This window comes from Peromyscus maniculatus, chromosome 4 (assembly GCF_049852395.1).
Source record: "Peromyscus maniculatus bairdii isolate BWxNUB_F1_BW_parent chromosome 4, HU_Pman_BW_mat_3.1, whole genome shotgun sequence".
NCBI lineage: Eukaryota > Metazoa > Chordata > Mammalia > Rodentia > Cricetidae > Peromyscus > Peromyscus maniculatus.
Genome location: NC_134855.1, coordinates 47,498,172 through 47,518,169, shown reverse-complemented (window position 1 = coordinate 47,518,169; position 19,998 = coordinate 47,498,172). Strand labels below are relative to the sequence as shown.

At 42.2% G+C, this 19,998-nt stretch overlaps 1 protein-coding gene across 6 annotated transcripts in view; it reads right to left on the bottom strand.

The window, feature by feature from the left end:
- The window catches only part of Ubr3 (ubiquitin protein ligase E3 component n-recognin 3), a 141,206-nt gene extending 122,058 nt beyond the window's left edge, over positions 1-19,148 (bottom strand). For 3 of the 6 annotated variants that reach the window (XM_015988732.3, XM_076569616.1, XM_076569619.1), the window contains exons 1-2: positions 18,575-19,147; positions 1,017-1,156 (exon numbers count right to left, since the gene is read on the bottom strand). In XM_015988732.3, coding sequence (XP_015844218.2) covers positions 1,017-1,156; positions 18,575-19,122 — 688 coding nt within the window. In that variant the 5' untranslated portion in view covers positions 19,123-19,147. Of the gene's footprint in view, positions 1-1,016; positions 1,157-18,574 lie in introns of all 6 variants that reach the window. The other 3 variants (XM_076569617.1, XM_076569618.1, XM_076569615.1) reach the window with 2 other exon arrangements.
- Between the last annotated feature and the right edge of the window lie 850 nt (positions 19,149-19,998).

Genomic DNA, 19,998 nt, shown 5'->3' with positions numbered 1-19,998 from the left:
AAAATCTTAATACAATAAGTGTAACTTGAGTGTTTTTCCTCTTTTTTAGTACTAATTTATGCACACTTAGCACTGATACACTAATATAAAAGCAAACAATTTAAGTCTATCGTAAGTTATTATATAAAATATCTCAGGGAGGAAAACAATAGCAATTTATTATCTAAAAATCTGTTAAATTCAAACATTTCTCGACTATATAATTTTGCTCAATCATAATATAATTAATTGCAAATCACTCTTTATTTAGAGGCAAAAAGTACCAAACTATGCCTCCTACAATGTATCTATAAAGTTGTACATATCAGTATTTTTCTATATTTCATAGTCATTACTTGAATGTTAAGCAAAGAAATATAAAACACAGCAGAAAGCAGTGCAGAAAGGGGATAAGGTTACAATAAATGTAATGTATAAAAGATGCCATCATGAAAACCCATTATTTTGTATGCCATCATTAATTTCTTATTTTTTTAAGTATTAAAAATGTTAAATAAATCTGGGCAATGGTAGCACACACCTTTAATCCCAGCACTCATGAGGCAGAGGCAGATAGATCTCTCTGAGTTCGAGGCCAGCCTGATCTACAGAGCAAGTTCCAAGACAGCCAGGGTGGTTACATAGAGAAACCCTGTCTCAAAACAAACAAACAAACAAAAAAAAAAAAAAAAAAAAAAAAAAAAACGTTAAATAAAAACAAGTGTTATCTTGGACTGGAGAGATGGCTTGTGGTTAGAAGCATCCACTACTCTGACAAAGGACCTGAGTTCGGTTCTCAGCACCCACATCTGAAGGCTTACAGCTGCCTATAACTCAAACTTTAGATCTGACACCTCTGGCCTCCCTGGGCACCTGCACTCATATGCACTAACACACTAACAGACAACACACACATATACATATAGTCAAAAATATAAAACTTTCAGTGATAGCTTTAAATTTTCACTTTATGATTAGTGCTAAAATTCTATGATGAGATCATTTAAGAGTATTACAATGAACATATTAAAACATACCTGGTTCATTATAGCCTTCTCTTAAGTACTGAATAAGACAAAAAATAAATCTTGGAAGAACAAATTCAGACATCATCAGTAAGTCTTTGGGGACACAGGGAATATTTGAACTTGATTTAATCTGATGTCTTCTGCAAAACCTGTAATGGGGGGAAAAAAGGAACTAAGAAAAGGAGAGAAAAAATGTCTAACCAGGCAAAAATGTATTATTTCTATTTATAATATTCATAAAGAAAATACAAACAAATATTAAAGCCAGAACAATCCTTCTTTGTGATTTTTAAAGCACCAAGTTAAAAGAATATAGCTTTAGTATGCCTTTAAACTAAAAGTGGTACCCAGAGTCTTTTTCTGAGAAAGACCATAATAGCCATATCCTAAACAGAACACAAAAAGAAAATAACCATAGTTTTACATTTATGACTGCAATATACCACTTCCAAGTGCTATTTTGTTATTTCTATCCTTTATAAATCTGTAAGTACACACTCAGGAGACAGAGGCAGAAGCAGATGGATCTCTGTGAATTTGAGGCCAGTCTGGTCTACAAATCGAGTTCTAGGACAGCTAAGGCTGTTACACAGAGAAACCTTGTCTCAAAAAAATAAATAAATAAATAATAAGATAAGCCTGTAAGTACAACTTAATGTTATCTGAAGCAATTACATTTTCCAATCCAACCTCAATGAATTAATCAATGACATAAGTAATTGAAGTTTATTTTAAAAGTTTATACACTCAAGTGTATATATTCTTGTTAACCTTCATTATACATTATCGGAAAAAAAATCACTGGTACATTTGAGCAACAAAGGCAAATATTCACAATCCAAATTGTCACAAATAATTTATTTTGCTTCCAAACACAAAATTACTAATTAAACACATAAAAAATGTCTAAAAATAAACTTAATAGGAAGAATACAAAAGCTATTTTGGCTAAAAAAAAAAAATGAATGATCTGAGTACTGACAGCAAACAGCATACTTAAGTGAAAAAAATGATTTTATTTCATAAAACACAGAAATTATTCTAAACTTAAATGTCATTAAATTCATTAAATTTAAAGTGCAATGGAATGGGCTGTTGCACAAAGAAACCCTATCTCAAAAAAAAAAAAATCTAGTTGCCATTGATAATTAATAAACATAAAAACTGATCAGGAAAAGCTCCATCAGGAAAAAAATACCACACGTGTTCATTTGTCAATGATACAACAGGAAAAATGTTTATAATTCATAACTAGCCAAAGGGCTACCTAAATACAACCCTGTGTTTTAGCCCCAGAATGGCACACTGCCCCATCTTAGACTTGGACTCAGTACAGCTTACCATTCCAACATTAAGGATGAACTTCTCTAAACTCTTTCTAATCTTGTACACAATCCTTTAACCTTCTAAGATTTTTTTTTAATTTTTTTTTCAAATTTATGTGCTTGTGTGTATCCCACATTGGGGGTGTGGGGAGTGTGTGGTGGAGGAGGCCTATGCCAGATCCTCTGCAGTTAGACTAAGAGGTGGTTGTAAGCCGTCAGGTGTTATATGCTAAGAATCAAATTGGGCCTTCTGGAAGAACAGCAAGCACTCCTTTTGGTTTGTTTGGTTTGTTTGGTTTTAGTTTTTTGTGGTGGTGGTTTTTGAGACAGGGTTTCTCTGTGTAGTCCTGGCTATCCTGGAACTCGCTCTAGAGACCAAGCTGGCCTCGAACTCACAGAGATCCACCTGCCTCTGCCTCCCAAGCACTCTGAACTCCTGAGCCATCTCTCCAGACATTCTTCTTTTAAACCTTTTGAAAAAATTTACTTTCAAATTTACTTTCAAAATAACTATATTTGAGTTCATTTTAAATTAGAATTAAGATATGAGATAAATATTTTGTGACACTTCCTAAAGAGCACAGTGATACTTCCCAAAGAGGACAGTGATACATGAATACCCATATTGCAGGGGTTTGTTGTTTTGTTTTGGGTGTGGGCTTATTGTGAGGTTTTTTTAGGGAAGGTCTCATGGCTCAGACTGGCTTCAAAATCCCTAAACTAACTGAAGTTGCCTTAAAACTCCCTAATCTTGGGCTGGAGAGATGGCTCAGAGGTTAAGAGCACAGGCTGTTCTTCCAGAGGTCCTGAGTTCAATTCCCAGCAACCACATGGTGGCTCACAACCATCTGTAATGAGATCTGGCACCCTCTTCTGGCCTGAAGGGATATATACAAGCAGAAGCAGAACATAATAATAAATAATAAATAAATCTTTAAAAAAAAAAAAAAAAACTCCTAATCTTCCTACCTCCACCTTCCATTGCTGGGATTACAGGTACATACCACCTTACATGGTCCCAGAAACTCTCATACACTACACAGACATTTTATAAACTCTCTCCTTTGTTTATAAATTAGGTAACCAGAAAAAAAATGCAAGATTTACTAACATAGGAATTCATAACTTATAATTAAGATCCCAACTCACTATTACTGCAAGCTTGAGGTATAGTTCATGCTTAGCATGTGTAGGACCCTGGTTAGATACCCAGTACCAAAGTAAGGAGAGAGGAAGTCCATATACACAAATATATCACATGTATGCATGCGACTTTAAACATAAGCAATCGACCACTTCCTGTTTTCTCAATAAGAAAGAGTAACACTATTTGCAGCGTTAAAGTCCCACTGTGTAGAAATCTAACCCTCTTTTACTTTAGAGTAAATTAGAAAATGAGTAACTGAGCAGATATTAAAACTGAAATTAGCCGGGCGGTGGTGGCGCATGCCTTTAATCCCAGCACTCGGGAGGCAGAGCCAGGCAGATCTCTGTGAGTTAGAGGCCAGCCTGGGCTACCAAGTGAGTTCCAGGAAAGGCACAAAACTACACAGAGAAACCCTGTCTTGAAAAACAAAACAAAACAAAAAAAAACTGAAATTATCAAAATTATGACAATATACTTATAATTTCAGAAATAGAGTTCCTACCTTATAGCTTTTCCTACTATTTACAATATGTTTGCCAGTGTGTATTCAGGGAATTTTATGACAACAATTCCTAAGCAATTATGTCTTTTTTTATTCTCTTTCTTCCCTTCCCATATACTATACCCATAATTAAATGTCTGCAGATTTCAAAAAAAAAAAAAGAAGTCTTAAGTCCCTTTATAAGGAAGAATATAAGAAATTGTATATCTTTGAAACTGTCTGACCAAAATCCTGTTTGTAGCTCAGACCAAACTCTGATTAGTAATGAGTCACTGCTAGTCAAAAGGGGGAAGGCCACAAACTCATGTGCCACCATCTAGCTCTTCCCCACAAACCTTGTTAACCTGCTCTATCCCTGGACTCCTTACTGCAGCTAAAACCAGCATCATTTCTCAAGCATTCCTAAGTAACTCTTTCCTCTCAACTTCCAGCATGAAATGTACATGGTTAAGTGACTGCTACATTTAGACTAGTATATGATTTTTAAAAAATATCATAGTAAAACCAAGAGTATATTATTTATATTCATTCTTTCATTACACTTGGGTTTAGATGAGATCTTAAATTAACATGTATCCACATGTTTCCTAAAATTTTTACTTCTTTAGGAAAGAAAAGTAATTTTTAAGTTCACAAAAACCTGTAGCTATAGGACAAAATCTAACCATGTTTTTGTTGTTATTGTTGGTGTGTGTGTGACACACTGCAGTTTCCAATGCCACTATAATGAACGAATATTCAATGGAGAGGTGGGAAAGATGGAGGACCAGAGCGGTGAGTGAGCAGTGGAGCGAGGGGGAACTAGAGACGCAATGCGGTGACAGGTATGAAAGGCTGCAGTGGACGGGGGAACACGTCATTGCTGAGGAAGTCCAACAAGCCTAGAGCTTGCACAGATTCAGGCCCCGGAAATACTGCCCAGCTGCATGATCCACCTAGTTCTGAGCAACAACAGGAAGTCAGTTCATTTTCTGGACTGGACCTCCTTGAAAGACCTCTGTGGTCTGTCCTGCTCCTGGAGGCCATGTTGCTATCCATGGTCCACTGCCCCAGACCTTGTTGAAGCCCCAGGCTCATGTGGATGTCTGTGGTCTGGGCTGCCACTAGAGGCCATGCTGACAGCCAACTCCAGGAGGCCATATTAGTGTCTGTGCTCCACGTTGCCACAGGAGGCCATGTTGATGTCTGTGGTCCATGCTGCCATTGAGGGCCATATTTGGGTCCATTCTCCCACTGCAGCCTGGGCTGTGTTAATGTCTGTGGCCCGTGTACCACCAATATCAGTGGTCTGTGCTGCCACCCAAAGCCATGTTGATGTATGTGGGCCGTGCCACTGCCGGATGCCATGTTGATGTGAATGGCCTGTGGAGCCACCTGAGACCATGTTAATGGCCGTGGTATGAGCTTCTGCCAGTGATCCTCCTGAAGCAGAGGATCACATTGATGTCCATAGTCTGTATTGCCACAGGAGAACATTCTGAGATCCGTGGCACATGCTGACACCAGAGACCATGTGGCTGTCCATGGGCTATCCCAAAATCCATGTACAAGTCAATGATCTGTGCTCCCACTGACTGTAAAGGGCAAAGTAGCTACTTTTGCCATGGTATTGATGATTTCAGATTCATAGCTGAGAAAGAGGAGCATAGAAGGCTTCTTCTGTGATAGTCATTACCCCTATCTCCACCCCACCCAACCCCCCACAAAAAAAAAAAAAAACAGCCTAGACAGAAAGTCATTGATGAGAACTCTTACAAATTTTGAGCAGGGCAGTGGTGGTGGTGCACGCTTTTAGTCCCAGCACTCGGAGGCAGAGCCAGGTGGATCTCCATGAGTTCAAGGCCAGCCTGGTCTACAGAGTGAGTTCCAGGAAAGGCACAAAGCTACACAGAGAAACCCTGTCTCGAAAAAAAGCAAAAAAAAAATTTTTTTTTAATAAGGATGCTGAAGCATAGCTCTCTACAATTAATAGCTTCTGGCTGGGGTGTGGATGGGGAAGGGCTCAGTGTTCTTTAAGGGGCTGGCCACTGGGAGTTTGACTATGCTCCAGGGTATATGAGCAACACAAATTGGACCTTTTGGGGGTGGGTTTTCTTCTTTTGGGGTGGGAGGAAGGTCATAAGGGTAGGGGAGCAGACCCAAGGTAACTGGGAAGGTAGTGGGATAGCAGTGCATGGTGTGAAATTCCCAAATAATCAATAAAAATATTACATTGGAAAAAAAGATAACAAAACAGTTGGGATATTAACTTCTGCTCAAGATAAATTAGACACTAAATTAACTCCTTCATTTAAAACAACCAAAATCTAAAGTATAAAGCAGTATTTTTCAACACAGTAGACATCAAAGAAAGACAATAATCTCTAATAGACAGGAAACAAAGTGAGGTCTACCAATGTCAGCTTACTTTTCTTAGTAGAGTTTGCAGGGTATAACACAAAGGAGAATCAAAATGGTCCAGGATGATTTCCTGTTGGGAAGACAGAACTTAGTCTAGGAAGATGAATGCAGCTATACTTTGCAGGACAACCATCAAAGAGAAAAAAACTCAGACAAATTGTCAACTGAATGCATAGAGAATACGCCTGAGTCTTTGAGTACTAAACAAACAGCACATAAATGTAAGAAAATTACCCAAGGCCAGGAATAAACACCTTTGAAAGCATAGTACACACTTGTGGTGGTATTGTGTTCCCCAAAATATTGTGCACCCTAATAAACTTATCTGGGGTCAGAGAACAGAATAGTCACAATATTGGACAAAGAGGATAGGCAGTGGTAGCACATGCCTTTAATCCTAGCATTCCAGAGGTAGAAATCCCTCTTGATCTCTGTGTGTTCAAGGATACAGGCAAGCATGGTGACTCACACCTTTAATCCCAGGGAGTGATGGCAGAAAGCAGAAAGATATATAAGGCATGAGGACCAGAAACTAGAAGCATTTGGCTCGTTAAGCTTTTAGGCTTTCAAGCAGCAGTTCAGCTGAGATTCATTTTGGATGAGGACTCAGAGACTTCCAGTCTGAGGAAACAGGATCAGCTGAGGAACTGGCGAGGTGAGGTAGCTGTGGCTTGTTCTGCTTCTCTGATCTTCCATCATTCAACCCAATAACTAGCACCAGGTTTGATCTTATCAATAAGAACTTTTAAGGTTCATGCTACACACACACTCACAAGTACTTGGATCAAGAATGGTATCTGTTCTCATAATCACACTGGAAGTTACAAAATTCAAAAAGCCAGATGTGGTGGAACAAGCCTTTAATCTCAGCACTCAAGAGACAGAAGCCAGCCTGATCTACAAAGTGAGTTCCAGAACTGCCAAGGTTACACAGTTGAGACCCTGTCTAAAAATAAAAATAAATAAATAAATAGAAATTCAGACAAGAAGTAATTTTTTTTTTTTTTTTTTTTTTTTTTGGTTTTTCAAGACAGGGTTTCTCTGTGTAGCTTTGCGCCTTTCCTGGAGCTCACTTGGTAGCCCAGGCTGGCCTCGAACTCACAGAGATCCGCCTGCCTCTGCCTCCCGAGTGCTGGGATTAAAGGCGTGCGCCACCACCGCCCGGCTAAGAAGTAATTTTTAAGGCAAGTACTTTCCCACTTAACTACATCCTCAGCCAAAATTACATTGATTCATGAGGCATTATGTCAATGACTCAAAAGCATCTTTCCTCAGAAGATAAAAATCAGACCCTCTTAACAAATCATAAAATACCCAAAAGAAAATAACTTTATACAAAAAATACTTAAAAATACTCAAAAGAACACTATCTGAACAATCTATAGGGCGACCAACAAGATACAGCAATGGCAGGCACCGAACGCACAAACAGAAATGGAAGGAACCAAAACAACGAGAATCATCCATCACAATGGACTCAGAACACCCATGGGAGAATCGGGCAAAAATCGCTAAAAGCCCAAAGGAAAAGCAGAAGTAAGGGGTACCATCCACAGTTGCAGGATAGACCAGACACTCCTCAATTACAAAGGATCCACAAATTCCATCTAGTCTGATATATCTGGAATCAATTATTCCACCAAAATTCCTGGCTTCAAGCAATTAGTTCAGTCCTTGGTTTCCTTTTCTCCTAGAACACTTAATCAGGGAGAGATTTTAGCATTCTTCTTATCTCTTTATCAAATGACCTACACTAAAGCTCTTTCTTTTGGCAAACACCAATACCATAGTATAGGCACTGGGCACCAATCCCTTGCCCCGTATCACAGTATAGTAAAAATTATAGCTCATAAACTAGCAAAGGAAATATATAGTTAACCCCCCCCCCCAAAAAAATCAAGCTGGGCATAGGAGCTGACTTCTGTAAGCACTTGGTAGGCTGAGGCAGGAGGACAGTCATAAGCCAGCCTAGGCTACATAAAGTTCCAGGCCAGCCTGAGCTACAGAGTGAGTTCTCATCTCTCTCTCTCTCTCTCTCTCTCTCTCTCTCTCTCTCTCTCTCTCTCTCTCTCTCTCTCTCTCTCTCTCTCTCTCTCTAACAGACATGATAATTAGAAAACAAGACAACAGACTTAAATATGACTACAGCTCCAGTGTTCTTAGTATGTAAGATCCAGGTATCACTATCAGAGTTTTAGACTGAGTTAAAAAGCAAGACCCAATGAAAGCAGCTTCCTCGTTTTTCTTCATGATATTTACTTATGTGTATGTATATGGGGAGGGCACACCTGTGCCGTGGAGCATGTATGGAGGTCAGAAGACAACTCTCAGGAGTTGTTTCTCTCCTTGTACCATGTGGGTCTCAAGGATTGAACTCAGGTTACGTGGCTTGCAAGCTTTGATATTTGCTCAGTACTTTCTCAGTCATTAGTAGAACAAGTAGTCAGAAAATTATTAAAAATTTAAGAGTTACATATGTAACTCAATGACAGAATGCTTGCAAAGCATTCATTGAGCCAATGAACATTAAGAAGTCCTCTAAGAATCTGAAAGACCTGGGCACCACTACAAACCAACTACTACAAAACACCAGACCCTTTCCAAATACACAAGGAACAAGACTGAGCAGTATATTCTATTAATGTATGACAATAACAGAATTAGATCAAAACTTACTAGTAAATATTACCTAAACTCCCAAAAACTTCTACATAACCCAAGAATCAAAGAGGAAATCTGAATAACAGAGAATATTAACTGAATAAAAGTAAAAATACACTAAAAATGTGAGATGGCTCTAAGACTATTTTTAGACTCTAAATTTTAGAGAAATGCCTAACATTAAAGCTTTTTAGTGGGGGCTGGAGAGAGAGCTGGCTCAGCAGTTAAGAGCACTGGCTGCTTTTCCAGAGGATCTGAGTTCAGTTCCCATCAACCACATGGTGGCTCACAATCATCTGTAATGGGATCTGATGCTCTCTTCTGGCCTGCATGAAGACAGGTCACACATTTACATAAAAGAAAAAAAAAAGCTTAGTAACCGAAAGCACAAGGTGGGCTGAGGAGGTGGCCGAGCAGTAAAGTGCTGCTGTGCAAGCACGGGGACTGAGAACTCCCGGAAGAGCTGGGCACAGTGGAGCCTGCCTGTAACTCCAACAGGGGAGGAGGGGCCGCCTAGCCTAGCCAAACTGACAAGTGCAGGTGCAGTGAGAGGCCCTCTCTCAAAAACCGAAAGTGGAGGGGCAGCAAGCAAAAGTGACTGCTGCCATCCATGCCTGGTGAACTGAGGAGCTGTGCTGACCTCCACATATGCGCACATACATATAAACAAAATTTTAAGTGAAAAAATGTAGAAAGTGATAAAGGCACCTGATGATAACTTCTAGCTTCAACATGCAAGAAGCACACACATGTCTGTGCACATGCACCTGCACACACACGTGCAAACATCCATTGATAAGTACATACACCACACACACACACATCACACATACATCACACACAAAAACAAAAGCCAGAAAAGACCAATTAGTGATCTAAACTGTTAGGAGAAAATTAAAACAAAAATATGAAAGAAAATAAGAAACAGATACTAATGAATTTCTAGGGATGGGGAAAAAGAAGAAAAAAAAAAAACAAAAGCCGGACTGTCTTCAGTGGCAGGGAGGAAACATAGCTCTCTGCAGCCCACAGCAGCCTGGGTTCTTTACAGAGAACTCTCTACTCAGGGGCATCCAGAACTGCTGGTTTTGACACAGAAACTAATTACAGGACCAGCAAATATGAAGCAGAGTTGGGGTTTATTAAAACAGAAAGTCAATCAAGGGAAGAATAAGACTCAACTGACAGCACAGGTATAGGCTTCTCAGAGAGGAGATGTAATTATTAAAAAGACACTATATTAAAAAAGACATTTTAATATGGTTTTTAAGTAGAGGGATTAAGCACAGAGACTTTCCAGGAAAGAATAAGACACAGCCAGATGTGGCCTGTCAATCAAGAGACTTGCAATTGTATCTTAGCATTAGCTTTATATACAATTTTGGTAACTTTTTGTTTGTTTTTTGTTTTTCAAGACATGTTTCTCTGTGTAGCCCTGGCTGTCCTGGAACTCACTCTATAGACCAGACTGGCCTCGAATTCAGAGACTCTCCTGAATATGCCTCCCTTGAATACTGAGACTGAAGACGTGTGCCACCACCGCCTATTTTGGTAACTTTCATGTTGCATGGCTAAAAAAGTTTTTCTTTTCTCTTCCTTTCTGATAGAAGCTTTACAGGTTGGCTCTGGAAGCACCCTGAATGAGGTTAAATGCAGTAAGGTGCAAACAGGAGCCACAGACTCAACAAGAAAGCTGGGCATGGATCTTTATGTAAAGGGAATCCTGAAGGGAATTCTGGGGAAAGGCCCCCAGCAAGGCTGACGTCAAAGACTTCTCGAGTCTCAGCTAACAAGAGGCTCCATCCAGAACTCAGGTAAGGGTCCTTCCCCTTTCCTTGTCACAATGCTCCTTGCTTCAAGTCCTCCCACCGACCACAGCCTGAGAAAGCCACACACTAGACCTCAGCCCTAAAAACCTGTACGAATGTGGCAGACTGCAGGTCAACAGCAAACTCCAGAGAAACAGGAAAAAAAGGGGGCTGGAGGGGGGCTTTAGCTGTCTTACTAAAGCAGCTCCAGAGCAAGCAGTCATGCCAGTCCTCTCAATGGTGAGTACAAAGGCATGTGTTTATCTTCCTATTTTTGCTCTATTCAAATTGTCTCACAGTTGAAAATAGTTATAAAGTATTGTAATGATAAGAGAAAAATTACAATTAAGAGGACTTCTAAATTGCTGCTGTACTTAAATTTCACAACCATGAAGATGCCACAAAGTACTCTACCAGCTGAAGTAGGAAATCATGTCCACACTTCTTCGAGGAAATTAGTAAGGAAAAACGGACAAGGAATACAGAAAGGGAACTGAAGTTTTCTTCAGCTTTTCTTCCTCCAAGCTATTACATCACGAAAGATGTTTTGTTCCTTTGTTTGAATTGGTAACTTCACAGTTATATGACTATTTCATTAGAGAAAATTTTCCAAGTTCATAGGGAAGAAATCTAACAAGCAATCCATACAAAAGTATGCAATATATAATTTAAGAGATTAGCTCTCGGGTGGTGGTGGTGGTGGTGGTGGTGGTGGTGGTGGTGGTGGTGGTGGTGGTGGTGGTGGTGGTGGACGCCTTTAATCCCAGCGCTCAGGAGGCAGGGGCAGGTGGATCTCTGTGAATTCCAGGCCAGCCTGGGCTACAGAGTGAGTTCCAGGTAAAGGTGCCAAAGCTACACAGAGAAACCCTGTCTTGAAGAAGAGAGAGAGAGAGACAGACAGACAGACAGACAGACAGACAGACAGACAGACACACACTAGCTTGCTGGGTGGCAATGGCACATGCCTTTAATCCCAGCACTTGGGAGGCAGAGCCAGGTAGATCTCTGTGAGTTCGAGACCAGCCTGGGCTACACAGTGAATTCCAGGAAAGGCGCAAAGCTACACAGAGAAACCCTGTCTCGAAAAACCAAAAAAAAAAAAAAAAAAACCTAGAAACTCTCAACTAATAAAGTCCAACCCTGCACCACAGCTTCACATTTATGCTATACAAATGTTGCCTTATGTGCGCCTTCCATTCGCTGAGGAATTAAGACTCACATTGAGCTTCTTCAAGGATAGGAATGTAAAAGGTCCACTAAAGATAATGGAGAGAGGAGCCCACAGCACAAGGGAAACACAGAAATAATGGCATGTAGGCAGATATAGTACTGAGGGGGCAGAACAATGGTACCTTATGGACTAGAGTATGATGTGATGAAGGCCCTAGACTCTGATGGTAACAGACAATGGGAAGGACCAAGTAGACACAAAACAAAAGAACAAGACTTGGTACCAAAGAGGGCAGCATAAGAAAAAGGAAAAATCAAGGACACTAAGCAGACACTGATAGATAACTCAGCAGTATTAATTTATCTGGTTTTCCCAGGACATAGGACAAAGTCACAAAGTCATGCAACAATAGTTCATAAAAAGTATGATACCCAATGACACTAATAAACTAGCCACAAACTAGTTCTGTACCTCAAGAGAGAGGTTTCCTACAGCAGCAGCATCAAAAAGAAGGAAGGCTGGGATGCTTAGTCCACAGGAAGGTATGTACCACCATTGCTTCAACAGGTTAACTGAGAAAAAGAGGAGCCCTGGCTAAGCTAGTACAAGTTCCCAGGACCAATGGTAACAGCATGATAACATCTGCCATCAATGGAAAGGCAATATCTCAGGTACAAAATCCACAGCTTGTTGGAAAAGCACAGTGCCAAGCTGGGAAAGGGAAAAGGCTATATAGAACCTAGCTCTAGAGTGGGCTAAATGTACACTGCTGAGTTTTCTGTATGGAATAAAAATGCCTGCAAAAAATCAAAACTAAAATGTTATGCGTGTTACATGGGCCAGGATGGAAAGAAACCAACTCATACAATAGGGAGAGTGTAACTTAATTTCTCTGAATGGATCTATCAAAGATTAAGTGTCCATTTTAACTGAGATGTAGTCTCTCAGAGTTTATCTTTATACATATGTGTGTGTACACACACAAACTATATGGCTATAATGCCTACAACAGCCCCATGAAAATGCAGTGGAATACTAAGTAACTATGAAACAGAAATAGGTGAGGGTGTAATCCACATCTTTAATCCCAGCACTCAGGAGGCAGGGGCAGGCAGAACCCTATGAATTCAAGGCCAACTTGGTCAACACAGTCAAAACCTGTCTCAAAAAGGGGAGGGAGGATGCTAGAGAGATGCTCAGAGGTTAAGAGCACTGACTGCTCTTCCAGAGGATCCAGTCAATTCCCAGCACCCACATGGTGACTCAAAACCATCTGTAACTCTAGTTCCTGGAGTCCCAAAGCCCTCTTCTAGCACCAGGCATGCATGTGGTTCTAGGACATACATTCAAGCAAAACACTCACAACACAGAAAACAAAAGAGAAAGAAAAAGTGTTTTTTAAAAGAAAGTGCGCTGGGCGGTGGTGGTGGTGGTGGTGGTGGTGGTGGTGGTGGTGGTGGTGGTGGTGGTGGTGGTGGTGCACGCCTTTAATCCCAGCACTTGGGAGGCAGAGGTAGGTGGATCTCTGTGAGTTGGAGGCCAGCCTGGTCTACAGAGTGAGATCCAGGACAGGCACCAAAGCTACACAGAGAAACCCTGTCTTGAAACACCAAAACAATAAATAAATGAATAAAAAATAAAGTGTACTATGTGCTAATATGAGACATTGTCCAATATCGTTGAGGGAAATAATGAAAAGGACTGTTAACCAGATACTCATTGCCTCCACTTCAGCACTGTCACAAACCAAACTACCGAAATAGTTTCAATGAAACAGCTAGAAGTACTGATCCATTGTGCTAACATCTTTTAAGTGCATAATTAAGGTCAAATGAAAATGAGAGAAATCCCTCATTGAGGAACATATGAAAAAAGGAACCTTGACCTTTAACTCTATGCACGAATTTTTATGTTATACCCCATATGGACTACTTTTGACATTTTAAAGGTGGGGGGGAGACTTTCCTAAGCACTCTGAAAACAGGTGCTATGAACCTGTTAATCAATGACATTTCCTGATAATAAAACAATGTAATCTTAGGGCAACTTTTCAGATGTAGCCCAACTTGACATTTAGGGAGCATCTGTTAAATGCACCTATGCTGGCCTCTAGGGTGCCTTTTTTAAGGACCTTAAAATCTGAGAGAAAGTAAGCAAAGTGGCAAAAAAAAAAATCTATAATACATGATAATACATTAAAAATAGTCAAACTACATCAAAATTTGAGCAATATTTAAAATCCCAGTTCTATTTAGTTTTCCATCATAGCCTTAAAACCAGCCAGTCAGAAATTATTTTAGATTTTTCATCACACTTTTTTTCTTGTTTTTAAGTTCACCCACCCATCAACCATTTCTGGCAACAATTACATTCATTCAATAGTGACTCTTGTGCATGTGGGAAACACAGCTTCAATCTCCAGCACTACAGACAAAAACATAGTTATACATTGTTTTTCTTTTCAAGATTTATTTTTATTTTTGTGTGTATGTGTTTTGCTGCATCTATGTGTACCACATGTGTGCAGTATCCCCAGAGGCTAGAAGAGGATGCTGGGTCCCCTAGAACTAGAATAACAGTGTTACTCCAGGTTCTCTGCAAGAGCAGTAAGTACTCTTAACCATGGAGCCATTTCCCCAGCCCAGTTATCATTCCCATATCCTTTGTGATATCATCTCACAAATGAGTCCTCAATTATTTCCTTTCTTTTGTTTCCTGTATCTGCTAATACTACTACTACACTGACAATATCAATGTTACTAAATAAAAAATAATTGAAGCCAGGAGTGGTGGCACATGCTTTTAATTTCAGCACTCAGGAGGCAGAGGCAGGCAGATGATCCCTGTGAGTTCAGGGCCAGTCTGGTCTACACAGTGAGGTTCAGGACAGTCAGAGCTAAATAAAGAGACCCTGTCTCAAAACAACAACAAAAAGAAAAAACAAACAAACAAACAAATCTCTTCCATATTTCTGTAATTACAAATTTGTAAATGAAATGCTAATATTGTTGTGATGGACCATCTCCAATCATACAACATGCTACCACAACAGTCAGACATGTGAAAAGGATTAAGGCACGGCAAGATTTCTTCTTTTATTGAGCACACAAGTACAAAGATAAAGTATAGCTCTGGGATAGAGCATATTCCTCATTACAACTCCCCGTTTCAATCCCCAACACTGCAATTAATCAATACAGTAGTAAGAACATGGGGAAGGTGGGCTCTTTCTAAGATTTCCTGAGCAGTGCAATGGGACTAACAAGCTTTTATACTAATGAAAAGAGCAACTTCAAAATATATGAATTCTCAATTTTCTAGCAACCTGCAGGGACTGCTGGCCACACCAGGGTAACACAGCTCTGTCCACCTGTAACACTGCAATAACTCATTGATTTCTAGTTGTAAAATAATTCCAGAAGCTGCATCATCTATCTCTCTAGAGGGAGCAAAGTAGGTATTCAGCCCAGAACTAGTCTATCTTAAACCACTAAGTTGTGAAAATTTCAGAATAATCACATGGTTCTAATACTGTTTTAGTCTTGTCCATGAAACTGGACATGGCAACTCCTGGAACACACAGGCAACAGTTCTGTTTTTCTGAGAGAACAATTAAATCAGTAAATGCTAGGTGTCAATTCAGATATAACTGCTACCATGGGCAAAATAAATTCCTGAAACCCCAATAAAAATACATGGACTTATTTATCTACAGCATGGATGCCCTAAATCTGTGTGTTTGGTTTGGATTGGTTTAATTTTGGGGGGGTTTTGTTTGGGATTTTTGTTTTGTTTTGAGACAGGGTTTTTCTGTGTAGCCTGGATGTTTCTCTGTAGACCAGGCTGGCCTCAAACTCACAGAGATCCACCTGCCTCTGCCTCCAAAGTGTTAAGATTAAAGGCGTAGGCCGCCACTGCCGCCACTGCCGCCACCACCGCCACCACCGCCACTGGCTGTGTTTGTATTCTTTAAATAAATAAATAAATCATTGGAAGCTGGGCATGATGACTCACACCTGTAATGCCAGCATTTGGAGGAATGAGGCAGGAAGACAATTCACAACCAGCCAGGATTAGATATCTAGACTGATCCTGTCTCAAGAGAGAGAGATTGAGTCCTCAGCATGGTGGCTCATACCTATAATCACACTTGAGAGACAGAGAAGCAAGAAGGTCATTGAGAGTTCAAAACCAGCCTGGTCAATACAGCAAGTTCCAGGACCCTATCTCAAACAAAACAAAAACGTTACTAATATTATTTCCACTTCCAGAATGAAGCATCATAATTTTAAAATGTCAAGTTTGCATTTCATCCAGAACAACCTGAAAATTGCCGATTTGTTCCAAATTTCAGGCAAGAACCAACATTATTTCCTTCATTATTACTTCCCCTGAATGCTAACCTAGAACAAGAAGTAAAAACATCTCCGTGTCTGTAAATGCTAGCTCAAAGTCCTCCATGACTTGATGTCCCTCTTTTAAAAGGGAGGATGATGAGCTAGTAGGCTGGCTCAGTATAAGAAGAACTTGTCACACAAATCTGACTACCTATATTTAATCCCCAGATCCCACAACTCAAAGCTGTCTTCTGAAATCTGCATGTGTGCTCTGTATGTGTTATTAATAAAAATTGATTTAAAAAAATTGGAGGTAAAAAATGACATTTAAAATCAAAAAGACAAAACAGTACTGAACAGAAAAACCAGTAAGAGGAGTATTTAGAGGTCGGATGTGGAAGTGCACCTTCTTAGCATGCACAACACCCAGATAAATCCTCAAAACCAAACAAATTAAAGAATACTGTTTAATATAGGTGGTAGGGAGAAGTGACTAAGAGGTCAAGATCTATAGCCAGCAGGCCTAACCTATACCTGAGTGCCCTTTAGCAAGTTTTAAAAATCTGTGCCCTGTTTTCCTCTCCAATTCAATGGGAATAATACCAGTGAGTATCTCGAAATTGTTAAGGATTAAATGAGTTAAATTATGTAAAGCAGTTAAAACCCAAAGTTTTAGTAACACTGTTAAAGAGGCTACTAGAAAATAGGCCATTCCAACATTAGCTATAACAAGCCTTGGGAAGGGCAATTTTAAAATCCCACCTTTGTAAATTTAGCCCACTGATAGTCTTAACAGAGTGAGGGAAGACTGGCAGGCCAAGGTTTTTATTTTGTACTAGGAATCTTCATGCCCATCAAATGGCATTATTAAATCAAGGGTAGCAAATTCATGGACACTGTGTAGCAGTTTTCACACAATGGGATCGGGAAACTCATTGAGTGACATGAAAAGACATCAAAGTGAAAAACGACAAGATGTAGAACAATGTTACCTTTTGGGTGAAAGAAGACAGCGTGAGTAGGAAACAGTATTGCTGCTTGCTTTGCGGAGAGAAACTAACAGCGGTAAGAAGGGACTGGCAGATGAGAGACCAAAAAGGAGGGAAACTTCAAACCATCTCTTTATTATGTTTTGACTTTTATATTCAATAATATACAAATATTAAAATGCTAAAAGTGAAGCCAAAAAAAAATTCCAGGTCTAATTGCTAGCCCTGACTATTATTTACAAGCTCTTACTATCTCCTTTAAATCCTTTTTCTTAATCCTGCTCAGAAACCTCTTCCCTGGCCACTAACTTCTTGACTATTTAAGGAATTTATCACTAACGACTGTAGTGTACGTGGGTTAAGGCATAGGTACCAACACCAGGTGCACTGCACATATCAAAAAACGCCTGTGTTTGCCAAAGATGCATGTGTTGAATGTCTCCTTCAAACGGATGCTCTCCTATTAATGATTAAGGTGTCCTTAATTAGAGAAGGCTAGCACTCGGCTCCTCATTTGCTCGGTGATTTCCTCCTCCTCCGGGTGTGAGGGGTATTCCGTCGCTGACTGCTCTCCATGTCACTTGTCACGCCGGCACACCAAATACTCTCCTGACAGCTCAACAGTCCCTTTTTATGCAAGCCCCTCCCCTTCCCTTCTCCCTCAATCCCCATCAGCTCCGGAGCTCCGTCCTTCCCACAGACGGACACACAGACAGTTCAGCTTCCCCACCCTCTAAGGGCTTCCCTGAAGTACAAGACCATCTCCCCGGCCCTCCCTCATCCTCCGGTGACCCAATTCAGATCCCAAACCACTCCCTCCCAGTCAATCGGAATCACTTCTAAGACTCTTCTCCAGAATCATCAGGCAGGCAGCTGTACGTACAGCCTTTCCCAACAAGCACACAACTGACACAGCTCCACGCCAGATTCAGCCCCCCCCCCCCAGTACCCGCTCCTCTTCCCTGCCCTCTCGCCCCACGCACTGACCCCTTGTTCCCCGTCACTCGCCCACCCTGACCTCCTCGAAAAATCCCCAGCCTGGTTCCCCGCACATGCTCTCCACCCCTCCCCACCCCCTTTCCCACCAGTGACAGCTCAGTCACCTCCAGCCCCTTGGGTCGGCGCCCTCCCCGAAGCCTCCCCCGAGACAGATGAGGGTCAGCTCCCCGATGTCCCCCCTACGGCCTCCCCCGACCCCGGGTCGCCTCACCGGGGCTCTCTACTCACCCACTCTCCCGCATCACGTTGCTGTCCCCGCAGTCGCAGGCGCCCCCGGCCTGGCTGCGGAACATGTTGAAGTCGTGCCCGGTGTGGTCGCCCTGGTGGAAGCACTCCGCGCACAGCGACATGCAGGGGGAGATGCCGCACGTCCGGCAGCGGTAGGCCACGAAGTTGGCCGTCCAGACCAGGCCGCAGAGCGCCGCGGGGTCGTAGGCCCGCACGGCCGCGCAGAACTCCTCGTAGCCGCCGCCGCCGGCCAGAAGGCACTTACACCACTCCAGGGCATCCTCCTCGGCCGCGCCTGGGCCGCCGCCGGCGGCCGCCTCCCCGCCGCCCGCAGCCCCCGCCAGCGGCCGCTCTGCGTTCAGCACCCGCTCCAGCAGCGCCTGCAGCTCCTCGGCGCCCGCACGGTTGTCCGGCCGGCTGAGAGCGGCCTTCAGATGCGCCGCGGTGGCCGCCTTGTCTAGGGCCGGCGCCTGCTCGGGCTCCTCCGGCTGGGGCGGCTGCGAGCCCCCGACGGCCGCCGCCGCCGCCGCAGCCGCCGCCGCCGCCATGATGAGAGCTCAGAATTTGGAGAGTCCAGGGCCCGCGGCTCCTCCCGGGAGGGTGGGGGGGACTGACTGCTGCGATGGCTCGGCCCGCCCAACTCTCGCGATACGCGGCCGCCGCAGAGCGCCTCCGCGCGCTCCCCGCCTCCCCCCCCCCCCCGCGCGCGCACGCCCTCCGGACATGCCCCGCCCCTCGCCGGGCTCCGCCCCCCTCGCCGGGGCCCAGGCTCTGTTCTTGAATTCCCTCTCAACCTGTTGGCTCCCCAACTTTCACAACTAGACGACTAACTTACGCAGGCACTCGGCCCAAAGACAAGCTTTAGTAAGAGTAGGGTTTTTTTTTTTTCTTTTTTTCTCTTACTCCAAACTCTTTAGTGGAGAGAAAAACCAAGCTCCCTAAATTGTCTTCTTAAACCCGCCAACATCACGATTTCTCACTGCCTGGAGCGGACAGAGACAGACAGAAACCAACCGCTGGGACCCGGTCACTGTATCATGAGGGTTTGGGTTAGTTTTGTTTGCTTGCTTATTTGTTTGTTTTAAGACAAGATTTCCTGTGGCCCAGACTGGCCTCGAGCATTCTATATAATTTAGGATGACCTTGAACTCCATCTCCCAGTGTTGGGTTTACCACTGTGCCTGGTTTATAGAGTACCAGGGATTGAACCCAGAGCTTTGTGCATGCTAGATAAACACTATACCAAGTGAGCCACATCCCCAGCTCTCGCTTAATTTAGTGGGGTAGAGGGGTTGCTGGAGAGATGACTCGGTGATTAAGAGCACTGTCTGCTCTTTCGGATGACCCAGGTTTGATTCCCAGCACCCAGAGAGGAGCTCACAACTATCTTTAACTCCAATTTCAGGGAACCCAAAGACCTCTTC